Source organism: Engystomops pustulosus, chromosome 4, assembly GCF_040894005.1.
Source record: "Engystomops pustulosus chromosome 4, aEngPut4.maternal, whole genome shotgun sequence".
NCBI classification, from domain to species: Eukaryota; Metazoa; Chordata; class Amphibia; order Anura; family Leptodactylidae; genus Engystomops; species Engystomops pustulosus.
In genome coordinates this window covers 152,236,072-152,250,294 of record NC_092414.1, presented here as the reverse complement: position 1 = coordinate 152,250,294, position 14,223 = coordinate 152,236,072, and the positions used below count along the sequence as shown (strand labels likewise).

At 41.2% G+C, this 14,223-nt stretch overlaps 1 protein-coding gene across 1 annotated transcript; it reads left to right on the top strand.

Moving 5' to 3' along the window:
• The first annotated feature begins 1,942 nt into the window (after window positions 1–1,942).
• POLR2M (RNA polymerase II subunit M) lies at window positions 1,943–13,735 on the top strand. Its single transcript, XM_072148132.1, has 4 exons — window positions 1,943–2,194; window positions 5,427–5,984; window positions 7,695–7,905; window positions 11,640–13,735. The coding sequence occupies exons 1-4, from the start codon at window positions 2,082–2,084 to the stop codon at window positions 11,760–11,762; spliced, it is 1,005 nt and encodes a 334-aa protein (XP_072004233.1). The 5' UTR covers window positions 1,943–2,081; the 3' UTR covers window positions 11,763–13,735.
• Window positions 13,736–14,223: the final 488 nt, after the last annotated feature.

Below are 14,223 nucleotides of genomic sequence, written 5' to 3'. Positions count from 1 at the left end.
CCGCTGCCACCAATCTGTCACGAACCCGACTCACCGGAGTTCACACACTGGGATAACTACTCTATGGAGTCCCAGAATTTAGCCCTTAAGCTCCGCCCACTTCCACAAAATGGCGTCCTTACGCTAAATTTACTCCACAGAATCTCAGCCCCAGCCAATCCACACTGCCACCACCCACGAGTTACTTATGCAAAGAAGGCCGTAGGCACCTTAACCACACAGACAATGCACCCTGATGATAACTCAGCACATGCACTCACTACTTACACGATATTACAATTATAAATTCACACAGAACATGCAATCGCTTACTACATGGACTATGCTAATAATGACCTCTGGTAACGTAATTCCCTTCAGAGACTCAGATTCTTTAAGGCTACAAGCAGAGGCTTATTAAAAAGTTTTAATTTACATAAAAATGCAGTACACTCAAAGAATTAAATTGTCAGATAAAATTAAAAAAGGATTAAAACAATACACATACAATACTTACAAACAGTTATGGAAGAAGAAACAAAAAATTCTTGCTAGTGGAATAGGAAGAAATTCTTTGGCCCGAGGACAGGGCATAAGCATCGATCCAGCCTCCTATTGTCATAGAGTCACTCAGTCTGAACCCTACTATGTGGCTGCTTCATTAATTTAAGCCCAGGTGATTTTTGACCCCCACCCCTGGCTGTGATGTCACAGTGAGGGGGATTTTTCTATCCCCCTCCCATCAGTGGGCTACTTTTTGGGTCTGGGTTTTTATCAGAACCCCATAACTTTTGATTGAGAGATGGCACAATTGTGCCATGGCTTCCAACCAAACGGGCATGTTATTCCCATAACCCCATTCTTAGCCTAATATCAGGGGTGTTCTGCTATTGGCTGCCTTCCATTGCAGCTAATGTTCTGATTTTCGGTCCAGAAGTGTGTCTAGACCCCATAACTGTCCTGTGTGACTTGGGACCTATAATTATGAATTATGTCCCAGTTATGGGCAGCTATGATATTCCCCTTTGTCTGAATTTGGAGGGAAAAACATGCAGTCTGTGGCTTCTTTTCATCCCCCACTAGCTAGACTACTCTGGCCGAAAGGTGTTAATTTTACCACTTAGGAAGACCATGCTTCTCTGATCAAGCATAGACTCCCTGGGGTTTTATAACCACCCTGCCAGGCTCACCTTCCTGGCTGATCTTAAACAAATGGAGCCTAATGATTTATAACAGGCAGAATGAAACACAAAGAAAGAAAAAAAATATATATATATAACAAACAAACTGTGGAGGAGTAATATTATTATCACAGCTGTGATTTTCTTTTAATCAAAGAGCCACAACAGGGGAAGGGCTCATAATGTATGGTAGCGGAGGGGGGACACCACAATGTATTAAATGGGGCCCACAATCTATTTGGGGGGGGGGGGTACAATGTGGGGTGAAAATATAAGGAACTGGAGATGGACGGGCACAATGTATGAAGGAACAGAATACCACAGAGTGATGGGGAGGGGGTACAGAAAGGTAGAGATTAAATGGGGGATAGGGAATTAATTAAAGGCTCAAAGGGGCATTATACGGGGTGAATAGCCATAGGCAAAGAGAAATTATACTATTTGGGGTCCACTAGGGGGGAATGGGTATGCCACAGGGTGTGGCTTAGAGGGGGAAATGTCACATTCACAAGTTGGGAGGTATGCCTAAATTAATGTTGGTTAGTATCTATTGCCTTATTCCGGTGTTGCAAATATTGGTCTCTGGTGTTTGGTTGTTCACTGAATTATTGTCAATAAGAAAACTACTTTATAATGTTAATAAATTACAATTTGTTTTCACGTTCTACATAATAAGGTTTTTTATGAAAGATCTCCGCTGCAACACTAATCCTGACAATATCTACATGACAGTGTGTAGCATTTGCTAGCACCAGAGAAGTCTCCGGAAACATGGCGCCATCAGACTCTGCCTGCCTTACCTCATTCGTCACGTGACGCACTGACGCCAGAATCATGTGACCGTGACGTCGCGCCCCAGCGATGGGAAGTGATTCCCGGCAGTGAGGAGCGCGCGCCTGTCCATGACTGCGGAGGACGACAATGTCTTCCCCAGTAGATGGAGGGAAGCAGGGGGCCGCGGGGGAGCTGCGCGGGAAAAGTTTAGGTGAACTCGCCGAGATCCTGGAGCGACAGGAGAAGCTGCTGAGTAATAAGTACGAGGTCTCCATGGCGGGAACTGGCTCAGTTATCATTGGCTGGGGGATGTGTAACTGCGGGAGCAGGGGGACCTTCACTACCTGACCCTGGGATCTCCAGCATGGAGATACCCATATACTATATATGCTATACCCATATACTATATATGCTATACCCATATACTATATATGCTATACCCATATACTATATATGCTATACCCATATACTATATATGCTATACCCATATACTATATATGCTATACCCATATACTATATATGCTATACCCATATACTATATATGCTATACCCATATACTATATATGCCAGTGATGGCAAACCTTTTAGGCACTGAGTGCCAAAACTACAAGCAAAAGCCAGATATTTTTTTACAAAGTGCCGCATGCCAATTTACCAGTTACTGTATTGGCGCCCTGATGACACCAACACAAGAGAAAGAAGGAGAAATTTGGATTGTTATTGTAGTTTCCCTCTAAAGTCCTCTTAACAGGGTGAATCAGGGGTCCGGAGAAGAGGCTACAATGATAATCCAGCTCTGTCCACACCTCCTTGATTCAGGTCTTGAGTCCTGAATGTTGACCTTTGTGCTGGGTGATGGCCTGGGTGCCCAAAGAGAGGACTCCGAGTGCCACCTCTGGCACCCGTGCCATAGGTTCGCCACCACTGATATATGCTATACCCATATACTATATATGCTATACCCATATACTATATATCAGTGGTGGCGAACCTATGGCACGCGTGCCAGAGAGGGCACGCCGAGCCCTATCTGTGGGCACGCGGACCATCTCCCCTGCTGTCTATATATAAATCATTAGAACTCCCGGCAGGCAGGAAAAGCTGCCGATCGCCGAGAGCTCCAGTGATCTCTTTCACTGAAGGCTGCATCTGACCGCCCCTCCACTCCCTCCCCCTCCCCCTTCAGCCCCGGAACAGGAGGAGAGTGAGAGGGAACTGTCGGAGCTTACAGCATCAGCGACAGTGAGTACAGAAGTGCAGCAGGTGGGCAGGAGCTGCTCTGTGTGTATTACACAGGCAGCAGGCAGGCAGTTTTGGGACACTGAACAACTGTAGGTGCTTATTGTTTAGTGTCCCAAACTGCCCTGTATGACACATCTCTGTGGCCACATGTATACTGCCCCTGGTCCAGTTCTCCTGTCACTGTGCCATGCTGCCAGTGACCCTGGGGTGCACTACACTGCCCTCACTGACAGCATGGCACAGGTGCCCAGAGCTCCAGACCAAGGGCAGTATATATATGTATATATGTATGTGTGTGTGGCCACAGACATGTGTCATGTGGTGATTTGATGGTAAATTCACCTGCCTGATGCCATGTAGATTTGCTATTCAGTGCACCCACCCTCCACCCTACAACATACACATTACCCTACACACCCCCTCCCAAATTCAAAAATCCTTCATATTGCCACTGGATGGGGGTAGTAATCCTCAGTGGATGGGGGTAGTGCTCCTCACTGGATGGGGGTAGTATTCCCCGCTGTATTTGCTCCTGCTTTGTGATATAATTAGTGATGTTATAGTTTCTTTAGTGGTCTTTTTATTATCAGTATGGTGGTATTTATCTTGTTGTACTGGTAATGGTCATCATGTTGCAGTATTATATGTCCCTTATAGAGTGGTATGGTGTGATTTTAGGCTAAATAGACGTGTTGGCACTTTGCGATGATTACATGGACTTTGGTTTGGAGTTTGGGCACTCGGTCTCTAAAAGGTTCGCCATCACTGCTATATATGCTATACCCATATACTATATATGCTATACCCATATACTATATATGCTATACCCATATACTATATATGCTATACCCATATACTATATATGCTATACCCATATACTATATATGCTATACCCATATACTATATATGCTATACCCATATACTGCATGAACTGTCCTCAGACCTGCCTGTCCCTGCTGCAGTCTGTAGTAAGTCTCCATAGACCATCAGTCACTGGCTAGGAGTCAGTAGAGCCGCTAGCTGGGGGTAACTGCAGCAGGGATATGATGGCGCTATATTAATAAAGATTATAAGGAATAGCACTGTAAGCTATGCTCCACTTAGTTGCTATTTGTCAACTAAAATGTCACCTGTAGAGGTAGACACCGTATTTCTGCCTGTTGGCCATGTCTTGTAGTGGGTGTTTTCTATAGTTAATATTCCGACCTGCTGTGTAGTGAACATTCAGCTGTAGAAACGACCTGGGCGACCCCGGTCTTGGGCCCGCGCTCGGGACAGATGGACAGAGCACAGTGTAGTACGGTCTGCTGGCCGAACAACAGCGCCAAAACGATCAGTTGTCACACATCTCCACAACAGTGATGGCGCAGCTGTACAACCGGCAGACAGCTACTCCTAGCATCATATTTTCTACCAGAAAACGGTCCATTTTTTTGGCTTTATTCACCACTGCTAAATCAGCTCTGTAAGAAAATAAGAAGCATGATCTATTTTGGCCAGTAGTTACCAGTAGGATAAAACGCCTTCATAAAGTCAGAAGGATTGTGTACTGTAAATTTATATAGATTCGCCTAAGGTTCAGGAACGTGGAACTGGGCCCTGTACTAGCTGCTATTTTAGAGGCCACATGGCCCCATATATTGCTATAAGCTCACTCACTGCTCTGGTTTCTACAGCCTCGTGTGTGAGCCATATTCTCAAGCTCCATATTTCAGAATCCTAATACAACCCTATTTGGGCATTTATTTTCTATTGTCATCAGCCCGCGATCGAACCTTGTACCTTTGACACACATGTTGCAAACAAGGGACCACAGAACACGAAGTACAGTTATATGAATAAGGAAAATCTATATAATGTCTTATGAAATGGACTTACACAGCAGAGGTTCTGTCTTTCTCCTCCACTCCCTCCATCGAATTGATTAATGAGTTAATTTGGGAAGAAGAGTCCCATGGGTTTTAGGTTGTAGGAGGGGAAGAGACTGTAGTGAGCCTGATAAGAAGGGGGGGCATTTGGTTTCGATAAGTTCACTATATTGTACAAGTGATTTACACAAAGTTTGTTGAAAAGTTATTGACGACTTAACATATGACAATAGAATAAGGACACTGACTGTAGACTGTCTTTTTTATTATTGGGTTAGATCTGCCTAGTGGAAGGATCCGGACTATGTTTGCTGTGAATATTTAGCAAATGCTGCTTAGAACTATTGTAACATTTGTGGTTTTTTTTGTATTCTTTTTATAGAAAATTTATTGCTAAGCTTCCAGACCGAGGAAAAAAGATTTTGGAATACACTGAAAAAATCCGGGCAGCCATTGCTGAACATAAAAGACAGAAGCAAAAAACAGATAGTCTTTCAGCATTCAAGTTACAGTTTCAGGAACAACAGCGTAATATAAGAGAGAATGGCAAAGCCTTAGAGGAACCTGATGATAAGGTGAGACAAGTCCCCACCACTGTGACAGAGGGAAAAGAGCCCTCATCTGATCAGGCCAATGAGACAAAGTCTGCACGTAACCAGGATATAAGCAGCTCTCCTGCCTCTCTGAACACCAGGGAAGAGACCTGTAATTCGCATACAGATGAGAATTCAGCTGATGTCCTGGCAAATAGCCTGAAGTTTATTAGTATTAAAGATAGTGGTGATGAAGCGAAGCAAAGCTCCTCAGATACTTCTGCTGAATATGAGGAGATCAGCTCCAGCCCAGGTACCGGTGGAACAAAGAAATCTCATTACATTGAGGTTCTAGAGAGGCGATCGGAAAGCCCTGTCCAAAGGAAGGAAAGATTCAAAACTAACAGGTATGTGAAAATGTAGCAATAGAGGATCTGTCCTCTATGAACACGGTCATCGGTTGTTACTAAAGGTCTATTTGAATGACTGCAAGTTCTCCCCTATCCACAACATGGGGATAGCTTCCAGCTCTTTATAGGTCCCAGCTTTAGGACCCTCGTCGATCACAGGAACAGGAGTATTGTTGAGGTAGGAAACCTCCTTATGAGGAGACCCACTCATAAAGAATCACACCAGGTATAACTCCCCCTTGGTCAAAGAAGTATACAAACTTATATTGAAGTAAAAGTAGGTGTTGCTAGCTTTGTTCTGTGGCCTCCCTTGATTTGGAGGATGCAGTAATGACCAAGATTTCAGGGTGTTCAAATTCTTGCATTCCAAAGTCTTATCTTCGATACAGAAATCCCAGCACTCACGATTTTCGTCAGCTTGTGTTTTTAATGGAAAAATGAAAGTTACAGCATGTTATTGCATTAACATGCTGTAACTTTCATTTTTCCATTAAAAACACAAGCTGATGAAAATCGTGAGTGCCAGGATCTCTGTTGGTTACTTATCTAAGGCGTTGGCCGTACCTGAGCACCACGTATCTACTGGGTGCCGTCTACCTATTGTTACTGCTTTATCTCTGATACGGACAGCATCTTTGAAGCAGAGAAATTTCACAGATACAGACAGTTATCAGATTACATGATGAAAAGTTAATAAATGTATTTTGTGCACATAAGCAACCTACTAAGCATAATCTTGAGATTTCTCTCTTTACAATATCTTGTAGCCTCCAAAGGAATAGAGAAGCTGGTTCCACAGCTTTATTTATCTCTAACATTTACAAAAATAACCGTGTACGGTTCTTGGCTAGTGAATACAATAACAATGGTCCCCCATTCTTATTCTAGTCCTATTAGATAATATACAGTGAATAGGGGGACAATGGACCCCCATTCTTGAAATGCATGTGGGTTATAGTGGATCATATACAGTGAATATGGGGGCAATGAACCATTGTTCTCATAAGTGGGGGCCCTAGCCAATCATATACAGTGAATAGAGGGACACTGGGCCCCTGTTCTCATAATAAGTGGGTTTCTTAGCAGATAAGAGACGGTGAATGGGGATACAATGGAAATCTACTCTTGTAATCCCCAGGGGAGTCCCACTATACAAAGTGAGAATAGGGGTACAATGGGCCCCTTTCTCATAAGAGGGACTTCTAGCCAATCAATAGCTGGACAATGGACCCCCTATTCTTGCAATCAATGGGGGATATGGTAAATCAGCAGGTTATACCTACCACTACCATTAATGTTTGGAAAGTGGTGGCAGATCCAAAATGTGAGGGTTAGACATCACTTGAGTAGAGCTGTATTGCAGGGACTTCTTCCTTCCACAGAAGAGAGATTCTTCTAGCTGACTGTCACTACTCAGAAGTGGTCTACCAAAGTTTAAACCCTTGTAAAATGTTACTACAATGTGTGATTTTGAATTTACATATTTTATTGACCAAAATACATATATACAGTTAAAACATTGTGGTAGTAGTAACTGAAACATATGTATATATTTTTTAATTTACCCTGACATTGAAATTCATATTGACCTTCTGGAAATGAAGGCATATAGAATGTAGAACAAATCCTAAAATATCCTTATCTTGTAAAGTGAAGTTCTGATCTGCTATTAGACACATTAGTAAGCATTTGCTCTTTTATTTTTAGATTGCCATCAGACTCAAACAGCTCAACTCCAAATCAATCACCAGGAGATAAAGTGCTTAGAATGAGTGCAGAACAGAGAAAATTACAAGACAGGAAACATCTGGATGACATCACTGCTGCGAGACTTCCGCCACTTCATCACTCTCCAGCCCAGTTACTACCTCTGGAGGAATCTCTAGAACTTCAAATGGCTCAGAAAAAAATTTATGAGGTAATTTTTTTTTTTTTTTTTACTTTTAATGATCATCTGAATCCCCAAAACAATAGGAGGACTTTATAATTGTAGTTTCTGCCATTCAGATGGCTTACAATTGTCTAGAAGTGCTGATTTGCACAAAAAAGCTAGACTTTTTTGCAACATTTCTACTCCGCTTCTTACTTAAATACCTAAATATGCCAGATTTATCCAAAGTTTGACACAAATTCACTCCAGTCCCCTGCTGGCATTGGAAATACAGGCGGTCCCCTACTTAAGAACACTCGACTTACATACGACCCCTAGTTACAAACGGACCTCTGGATATTGGTAATTTAGTGTACTTTAGTCCTAGGCTACAATAATCAGCTATAACAGGTATCACAGGTGTCTGTAATGAAGCTTTAGTGTTAATATTGATTCTTACAACAACCCAACATTATTAAAATCCAATTGTCACAGAGACCAAAAAAAGTTCTGTCTGGTGTTACAATGATAAAATATACAGTTCCGACTTACATACAAATTCAACTTAAGAACAAACCTACAGACCCAATCTTGTATGTAACCCGGGGACTGCCTGTGCTTAGAAATCAGTTGCACAAAAATGTGTTACCTTTTTTAGTCTGGTGTCTATAATAGGGGACCACCTGTAATATGGCCACAAAAGATGAAGGCCCAGTTATCATATTTTTCTATAAATGATTTGGTATCCTAAACTGTCTGATGTGTCGGAGTTCAGGGCAAATGGGGCAGATGTTATGGCAATTCTTAAATAACAGTATCAATAAAGCATTTTCAAAGATGGCTTGTCCAGCATGTAGGGTAAAATGCTATTTAAAGAAGATCTACCATCAAAATCTAACATGATAAACAAGGGACACTTACTCATAGATCCAGGAACCATGGCTGTGGTGATCCTGTATTTGTTATCAATGGCCTCCTTCCTTCTAAAATGAATGTTTAAAGGGAACCTACCACCACAAATCTACCTATAAAGGTAGATCGGGTGGTAGGTGGATCAATGGGACGTGAGGATAGCCCTTTTAAGGGCTAATCCTCACGTCCCCGCACTTTTTTAGTAACTTTTATCAAACTTTTATGCTAATTTTATTATGCGGCTACTGGTGCATGGAGTAGCCGCATCTGAGGTTACACGAGGCGGCTACTCCACGCCCCGGTAGCCTCTTTTCTCCTCCTACTCACCATCTGCGCGCCCTCGTCCTACGATCCTGCAGTCTGCGCATGTGCAGAACAGCAGGCCCGCGCCTGCGCGGTCACTGCTCCGAAGCCGGGGCTGCACAGGCGCGGGCCTGCAGCTGCGCGCCGAAGATGGTGAGTAGGAGGAGAAAAGAGGCTACCGGGGGCGTGGAGTAGCCGCCTCGTGTAACCTCAGATGCGGCTACTGGGGCGTGGAGTAGCCACATAATAAAATTAGCATAAAAGTTTGATAAAAGTTACTAAAAAAGTGCGGGGACGTGAGGATTAGCCCTTAAAAGGGCTATCCTCACGTCCCATTGATCCACCTACCACCCAATCTAGATTTGTGGTGGTAGATTCCCTTTAAAACGGTTAATGTAACATTATGCTAATAAACCCAAAGGGCTCTGGTTACCAGAGCCCCTCTGTGCTGCAGCTTTACAAGCTGATACATGGTCTCATTCTAATTTGTGCGGTCGCACATCGACAGTGGGTGCTATAGCGGATTAGGGTACCCACCCCAATTATGTCAAGTTATAAAGAATCCAAGCACTCCTTTAGGTATGATGCCAGAAAAGTAATATTTATTTACAGTGATCAAGCTGTGCGGGGGGTCGCGTAACTATTTAGCATGCAGGAGTCTCGTTCGTTATCGGAATTAACCAGACAAATCGCTCCACCAACTAAGAACGGCCATGCACCGTTAGTTACACGACCCCCCGCACACCTTGATCACTGTAAATAAATATCACTTTTCTGGCATCATACCTAAAGGAGTGCTTGGATTCTTTATAACTTGATACATGGTCTCACTCAGGAAGTTTCAGCACACAGAGGGAGGGGAAAATGTTCCTTGCACAATGTAACAGCTGATGAAGCAACAGCACAGGGGGTCTACAGAGTCCTTCTGCCTCATTTGCTTAATTATAAAAGTTGTTTTTGAAGGAACAAGACCATGGATAACAATAAGTGACGATGGTCTACCAGGCTTGATTTTGATGGTCTATTTTCTTTAATGTTCTTGAACTTCAACAGTGATCATGTCACAGTAGTGTATAGGTAGGCTTTTTTTTTTACTTTTTATTTAAAGCTCATAATTTTTGCCATTACCAAATCCCATGAAATCAAGTGACATAATCTGATGGGTAGTTTGGGCAGTAATGTATGAAACTTTCTTTAACCATGTGTAGTGACAATGTTTAATCGGACTATTAAAGAGAACCCGTCATGCAAAATAACCCCCCTAATCTAAATAGATTTTCATAAACTGCCATTAGAGAGCATTGCCTCTATCCCTTCATTGTCCCTCTACATGCCTGTAAACCTAAGCAATGAGGTCCTAAAGATGTATGCAAATGACCTGTGAAAAGTCCAATGAGTCATTAGCATATTCAAGCTGTCCAGCTTATTCATGAGTGGGCGGCACAGCCACACCCCCTGTGCTTGACTGACAGCCTGTATCATAATGTGAGGTTCCTCCATGTGCTTGCTGGTGGCCATGTGTGTGCATGTGTGTGTGTTTAGGAGAGATACAACAGCTCCAGGATGCAGCCATGTTATAGCAGAACATGTCAGGTACTTGTGTAGCTGATGTCTGTGTCTCTGTGTATTAGGAGGATGCAGCATGTCAGCAGATGACATACACACACTAGCCATGCTTTACTATACATTACACACAGACATGAGCAGGGGGGAGAAGAGGGGAGGAGTAACAGCGGTGACATCACTGCCTCTGACCATGTGACCAGCCTCATTTACATAATAAAGAATAGATGATTTTACAATGTTTAATTTATGAATTTACTAGATAAAGGCTGGGATGGAATCCATGTGAGCTGCTCCAACAGGTAGTAGTGACAGGACAAGTGACACAGACCTGATGACAGGTGTCCTTTAATAATATATCATATAATATAATCATCTTATGTAGCATCTGTGAATATGTTTTTGTTTGCTTTTTATTTTTACTTTTCTGATACTAAATCAGTAATAAAACGCTTGCCATAGCTTTTTATTATACAGGACAATACTTGGTTGGCTGTTGATGCAGCAGACTAGTCATGCATGCTACAACGCTGTTTATTCTCAATAATTACCAAATCCTAGCAAATATAACTAGAAAAAAGTATATCCTTCCATTCGTCAAAATGGAAATTAAAACCGCATTGTCATATAAATGTTTGCCATCTGTGAGCCCATCAGCTGACGTAGCAGTGTTTAGATCATGAAATAAAGTGCAGGCTGTGGTATACGCCTACCTACGCCATTCTTTTACTCACACTGACAGAACACTGTAGGCTGATAGTAAAATTGGAAGATGAGCGAGGGAGATGCTGTTGGTGACTGTATTATGTAGATTGAAGCAGTCGTATAACATGCAGAACTGTGGAGAGTTCCATGTCCCAGCCGCCATGTTTATAGACAGTCTCTTAGTAGGTTTCCAGCTGCTGTGTAATCTCCTGACCACACTGGATGGTTGTTGGCCTTTCATTTCATTATCATAAATGCTATTTATTTACTGCTATATGTGTTTTATTTTATATCCACAGGAGAAACAAGCTAAGCTTGCAGCACAGAAACTTTTTGAGAAGCTAAACATAAAAATGGGGGCTTTTAATCCTGAAGGAGATTCGTACATGAAATACAGAGATCGCGGAGACTACGTGGAATAGCCTGCAGGTAGATTTGTGGTATGTAAACCACAGTGAGGACTTGGACTGGATCATCGGATCACCCTATTGGCCTTGAAAATGCATCACACAGTATTGCAAAGTACATTGTTTAAGACAGAACATAATATGAGGAATACCCTGTTCACTGTGCATGTATTTCCTTCCAAACAAAATGGTTTCTTAATACACAGTGACACCACTATTGTACTTCTAGCCCAATGTGGGGATTGGCTTTTTGGTTGATGCTTCTTATATTTTATTTAGATATCTGCCTTTTCCAATATACACATGCAGCTGCTGACGTTGTTTACCTGTAAAAAATTAAAATAGAAAATTCCATGTTATTTTATTTTTATTTTGTTACTCTGGTAATGCCTCATCATCAGGTGTCATCTTCACTTCATCAATGTTATTTTGGAAGCTCTCCTTGTTATAGGCAGACTGAGTTAAAAGCAATATATCATTTGAAAACAACCATACGTTTTTATGGTTTAACTTTTTTCCACTTGAAATTTTTATTTTCATTCCGCATGGTCTGTGCAGATCACTGTATCCAGCTGAGCTCAGGGAATATGGCTGCCTCATAATCATGCACAGTGTTGGGGTTAACGAAGCCTACAGATGAAATAAAAAAGTACCTTTCTGCTTAGTTATTAACAGAAAAAAAAATGCTTAAGCAAGTCATATCCTTTATGAAACAGCTCAATTAGAATTACTTCCGGTGTCGACTTTAAAGAACATCTACCAGCAGTTTACTGATGATAGAGGTGTCCTAAAAAGAAGTTCCAGAGGAACATTGTTCCTCAGGACTTCTGTTATTATAACTCTATATGTCGCAATTGCAGAAATATATAGCATTATAAAAGTTTTGCTAATTATCCTGGGGCGTTCAGGCTACATCACCCGATTGCTCCAGGGTAATTAGCATAACGTTTATAATTCTATATTTCCGCAATCGCGGCATATAGAGTTATAATAAATGAATTGGAACTTCTTATTTAGTTGCATCTTCCATCAGTAAACTGATAGTAGATGTCCCTTAAAGTTTTTGAGTGGAGTGAGGGAGGATTTACTTTTTTTTTTTTTTTTTTTTGGGTCACGTAATAATTTTTTGTTTTTTAATAACATATTTTGCTGAAATATACTTGTATGTGAAACTATATTATGACTGCACTACAGTATTTAGCTTGTATACAGGATGGTTTCATGTACCTCCTGAGCACTGGATAGATATACAACCTGGAAATTAAACTGACCATTAGGCCAGAGACACATGACCATAGTCAGTCTGTGAATCCTTGACTGTGCGGTGGCTGGATTTCACAGACTGTCAAGAGAGGATGAGACTTGATGCATCATAGTGATATATAATACAAGGAGGCCTTTCCCACAACACAGCAGCTGTATTCATGATTACAGAGGGCGAAAAGGACTATGGTCAGTCCTTGAAGTCCCAATAGTCCAGAAGCTAAAGAAGTGCATAGAACTGATCAAGAATATAAGGAGGTAGATAAGTACTGGTATGAATGGACTTTCTCATAAATCCAGAAAACGTTTTGAAAGATTTCCAAAGTCTTATTCACTAGCAATAAAATTTAGCTTTCAATTTTTAAAATGTAGATCTTGCCACAAATATGGCTTTCTTGGTAATATGAAATTATAAATAATTTGTACAAATGTTAAGCTCAATAGAATCAAGAACACGGTCCCTTAATTTATGACTTTGGGTGTTTACAGTCCTACGAATTACACTCATGTGCCTCTGGCCTAACACTTGTGTTGCTCAATGTGATATTTACTAAACACATGAGTATATGTTTTTTTTTTCCTTTATATTTATTTCTTAAGATGTATTGCAAAAGTTCTTAAAAACATTTTCTGTTACTTCCCAGTCAAAATTTTTAATATGTCTTCTTGGATTTTCCTGTTTTAAGTTTGGGTTATATAAAATATTTGAAAAATAATATTTAAAGGCTGTAAATTTCAATAAAAATATTTTTCTATGAAATGTGTAAAGTGTTTTTGTTGATGATTGCACGGAGTTCAGCATTATTAAAGGGTTGTCCACTTACAGCAAATCATTGATATTGTTTGTGTGAGAAAAGGTTATTCAATTTTCCAAAATACTTTCTGTATCAAATCTTCATGGTTTTCTAGATCTCTGCTTGCTGTCCTGCTATAGAAAGCTTCTGTGTTTACTTCCAGTGGACAGAAATGTGACCATGGTCATGCATGTGATGGACATACAGGTGCATGTTAGTATCATAGAGAGTAATTAGAGATGTGTGGTAATAATGGCTCTTGCACCTCCATCACATCACATGGACATATTCTACCCAGCATCCTATAGAATGACAGCAAGCAGAGATCTAGAAAACTGATACAGAAAGTATATCAGAAAATTGTATACATTTAACTTGTATAAACCTTATCAATTATTTGCTGAAAGTGGACAACCCCT

Coding starts and splice junctions, on each gene's coding strand:
- POLR2M (XM_072148132.1), top strand. CDS start 2,082: ATGTCTTCCCCAGTAGATGGAGGGAAGCAGGGGGCCGCGGGGGAGCTG. Junction 2,195..5,426: donor GAGAAGCTGCTGAGTAATAA/GTACGAGGTCTC, acceptor TTCTTTTTATAG/AAAATTTATTGCTAAGCTTC. Junction 7,906..11,639: donor CTCAGAAAAAAATTTATGAG/GTAATTTTTTTT, acceptor TTATATCCACAG/GAGAAACAAGCTAAGCTTGC.